This window comes from Brassica oleracea, chromosome C2 (assembly GCF_000695525.1).
Source record: "Brassica oleracea var. oleracea cultivar TO1000 chromosome C2, BOL, whole genome shotgun sequence".
Taxonomy (NCBI): Eukaryota; Viridiplantae; Streptophyta; class Magnoliopsida; order Brassicales; family Brassicaceae; genus Brassica; species Brassica oleracea.
In genome coordinates, this window is record NC_027749.1 from 4,850,806 (window position 1) to 4,853,951 (window position 3,146).

The window sequence follows — 3,146 nt, forward strand, 5'->3', positions numbered from 1 at the left end:
AGGTGAGACCGATGAGCAGGAGTGATTATCGGACCGATGCTATTGGGCTTTTGGGCTTCTATCGCTTTTACCGCTTTTATCTTTATCGGGTCTTTAGGCCTTTGGACTTTTATCGTTTATGTTATTCCTATTTCAGACTTTCGGTTTATGTCGTATTTTATATTTCGGATGTTATCGTTATCGGGCCTTTTGGCGTTATGCTATCGTATTGACTTTTATATTATGGTGGAAATTATTATTATTATTTGAGTTGTATTATTATTTTATTTCCGCTTTAATCTATTTATTATATTTCGAAAGTGACGGGTGTCACATTTTGGTATCAGAGCTATTTATTTATCGTAACATTTTATTATGTAAATCGGGGTGTCACACATTTATTCTCTGTTTTCGCTTTGTGTCTGCAGAACAATGGCTATCATAATCAGCACCAGTACAATGGTTACCAACCTTTAGTGAATCAACAACCAATGATGATGCCCAATATGCCAATGCATCCCCACTTCTTTAACAACCTCAATATGCCTCAACAGAAGCAACAGTTTCATCAGTTTGGTTTGCCCAACCATATCAACCAGTTACTTCCAAACTTATTGTGGAATCTTCTAGGTCACTCACTCCCTCTTTTAGTTCATCCCACTTTCTTCCAGCCTCCTCCTCTTGACCCTTCTGCTTTCACTTCTCAGCCACAGTTTAACTCCCTTCCATATCCTCCTGTTCCACCTCCACATCATACTCACCAAATCCATCCTCCAGGTTTCTCAGAGCCAAGGCCACAGGTGACACTTGTTGTCTCATCTCTTTAGCTTTTGCGCGATTAATTAACTTTTGAGGCTTTTTTTTTACTTTTCAGTTATTTTTTTGTAACTACTTTTCAGATATTTGTTTGTTACAATCTTGGTTTATATGTATTCTGAGTTCTTGTAGCTTCCAGAGATCTCAGTTGCATCAAGCAGATAACGCAAAGAAAAAGTTTGGGTTCAATAAGGATCATATGGGCAAAGGTTAGTTCTTTTTCCATCGAATTCACATCTCTGTTTTGAAATCATATAATTTTTGGTCAAAATAGTATAAAACTTGGAGCTCTTTCAGTATCCGTTGAAAATGCCAATTGTTACTACGGCAAAGAATGGTGTTACCCCTACCGTTATAATGTTAGTTGATAAAGTTAGCTTTAAAATATAATTCTTTTGTATTTCTTTAGATTATTTAGTTCCACAGGCATCTTGTTTATTTCAAGTTACTAGTGTTGTTTTTGATCTCTCTATGTCTGACTTCAATTGCAGGGAACAATAAGAAGATTTCAACCGGCCTCGATGGATCTGATGCTGATAACATAGATAAGGAAAAGAAAAGGTAGTGATGCCAGGTCTAAATATCATAGCACCTTTCTATTTGCCTCATCGAATCTCCTTTTGTTCATAAGACATTTACTTTCCTGCATTCACGCTCATAATGCATTGTGATACATATAACTCTTAGTATTGGTTAGGATTCTTATCACTACATCCTTTGTTATCATTTTTGTTCACGTTAATGTCACAGCTCTCAGCTATTAGCTCATGGGTCCAGTCTCTAACTCTAATCTTTTGTTTTGATTTTTTTTTCTCCAGGAGAAGACCATATGTTTGGACTTATACTCCAAAAGAAATTCAGCAATGGCGTGTTGCTCGGCGTAAGAATTATCCAACTAAACTCAATTTTGAAAAGGTTAGAGCAACCATCCCTATCTCACAGCCTTTGATCTGTTGAATGCTAAGTTAGCTATTTGCAGAATGTAAAGGAAAATGTTTCAGACTGCTACCTTGACAAGGAAGCAAAAATGCGTCGTCTGGATGGCAAGAAGGGAAGATTCCAGAATAAGAGAAGCCGTGGTGGAAAAGACAGGTTTAGTAAAAAACCAAAGTTTCTGATTGATAAATTGTAAGTTTTTAAGTTCAAATTTATGAGAAGTCTTGGAGATCAATCTATGTGTGCTACTTTTTTGAGGGTTTGTAGTCAGGAGAAAATAATCAGACGAGTTCTGAAATACATGAATCATTAGGGAGTAAACTATAGCTTTGTTTATAATAGAGAACCTTAGTTTAAAATCTATTATTTTACATATCGCATAGGGAAACTCAAAACATTCTCAAACCTATTTATACACACATGACGATTAATATGTATAAATAACAAATTAACTAATCTTATATATCGAACTAAAGAGAGATTTATGATAAAACAATAACAATGATAATAATATATAAATAAAACTCACTCTAAGAACCAATTCCATGGATGTTGAAACTCATCACAACACCAATTCTTGAAGTCTCCATTTTTGCCTATCAACAAACCCAAATCATCAATCTCCAAAAGGTCGTCCATCTCCAAATACCCTGTTCCCTCCTCCACCTCCGTCCTATGCATCCCTTCTCCGCCGCCGACACTAGGAACCAAGATACTCTCCTTATTATCCGACCAGACACACGATGATGACACATCGTATACCGTCTTCATTTCTTGCTCCACAAGAAACCTAGAGCCAACTCCATTTGATAATCCATAATCAGGAGTCATCGGTTTCAACTTCGTCGAAAACGTCAAGCTACTCGCAGCATTAACGCTTTCTTGATATTGTGAATCACTTCGTTTTGGTAATAACCAAGAAACACTCGACTCACTTGTAGTTTTATCATCTTCTTGCATAAAACTAAAACTCCCCAACCACGAACCGCGTGACCCACTTGACGGGACGAGACCAAGGTCCAACCCACGAACCGCTAGCTTGTAATCCCAAGAACCAGACCCGTGGTCGGAGAAAGACAAGTTCCTATTCACTTTTTCCTTTTGTTGTTGTTGTGGGTGCAACAAGTTGAGTTTCGCCTCGTGTCCGTAAAGCTTCTTAGCGGCTTCATCATAAGCCATGGCGGCTTCGACTGAGGTATTGAAAGTGCCTAGCCATAGACGGGTGCCATGGTTAGGCTCACGGATCTCAGCGACCCATTTACCCCATGTACGTTGCCTAACTCCACGGTAAGTACAAGTAGCGTTCTCTGGACCACCTTTACCTTTCATACAACCTTTTCTAGATCTTCCCATGTTTCGTTTCTTGGCCGGAGGTTGCTCTTCTTCCATGGTGTGTTATGTGAGAGTTGGATATG

General features: G+C 38.2%; 2 protein-coding genes across 2 annotated transcripts; one reads left to right on the forward strand and one right to left on the reverse strand.

Moving 5' to 3' along the window:
• Positions 1-414: 414 nt before the first annotated feature.
• On the forward strand, positions 415-2,094 carry LOC106323246. Its single transcript, XM_013761397.1, has 5 exons — positions 415-779; positions 935-1,004; positions 1,287-1,356; positions 1,614-1,710; positions 1,775-2,094. Exons 1-5 carry the CDS (start codon positions 471-473, stop codon positions 1,925-1,927), a joined length of 699 nt encoding a protein of 232 aa, XP_013616851.1. The 5' UTR covers positions 415-470; the 3' UTR covers positions 1,928-2,094.
• A 25-nt stretch (positions 2,095-2,119) lies between these two features.
• On the reverse strand, positions 2,120-3,146 carry LOC106323245 (dehydration-responsive element-binding protein 2G-like). Its single transcript, XM_013761396.1, has one exon. It carries the CDS (start codon positions 3,118-3,120, stop codon positions 2,257-2,259), a length of 864 nt encoding a protein of 287 aa, XP_013616850.1. The 5' UTR covers positions 3,121-3,146; the 3' UTR covers positions 2,120-2,256.

Coding starts and splice junctions, on each gene's coding strand:
- LOC106323246 (XM_013761397.1), top strand. CDS start 471: ATGATGATGCCCAATATGCCAATGCATCCCCACTTCTTTAACAACCTC. Junction 1,005..1,286: donor TAAGGATCATATGGGCAAAG/GTTAGTTCTTTT, acceptor CTTCAATTGCAG/GGAACAATAAGAAGATTTCA. Junction 1,711..1,774: donor CTAAACTCAATTTTGAAAAG/GTTAGAGCAACC, acceptor AGCTATTTGCAG/AATGTAAAGGAAAATGTTTC.
- LOC106323245 (XM_013761396.1), bottom strand. CDS start 3,120: ATGGAAGAAGAGCAACCTCCGGCCAAGAAACGAAACATGGGAAGATCT.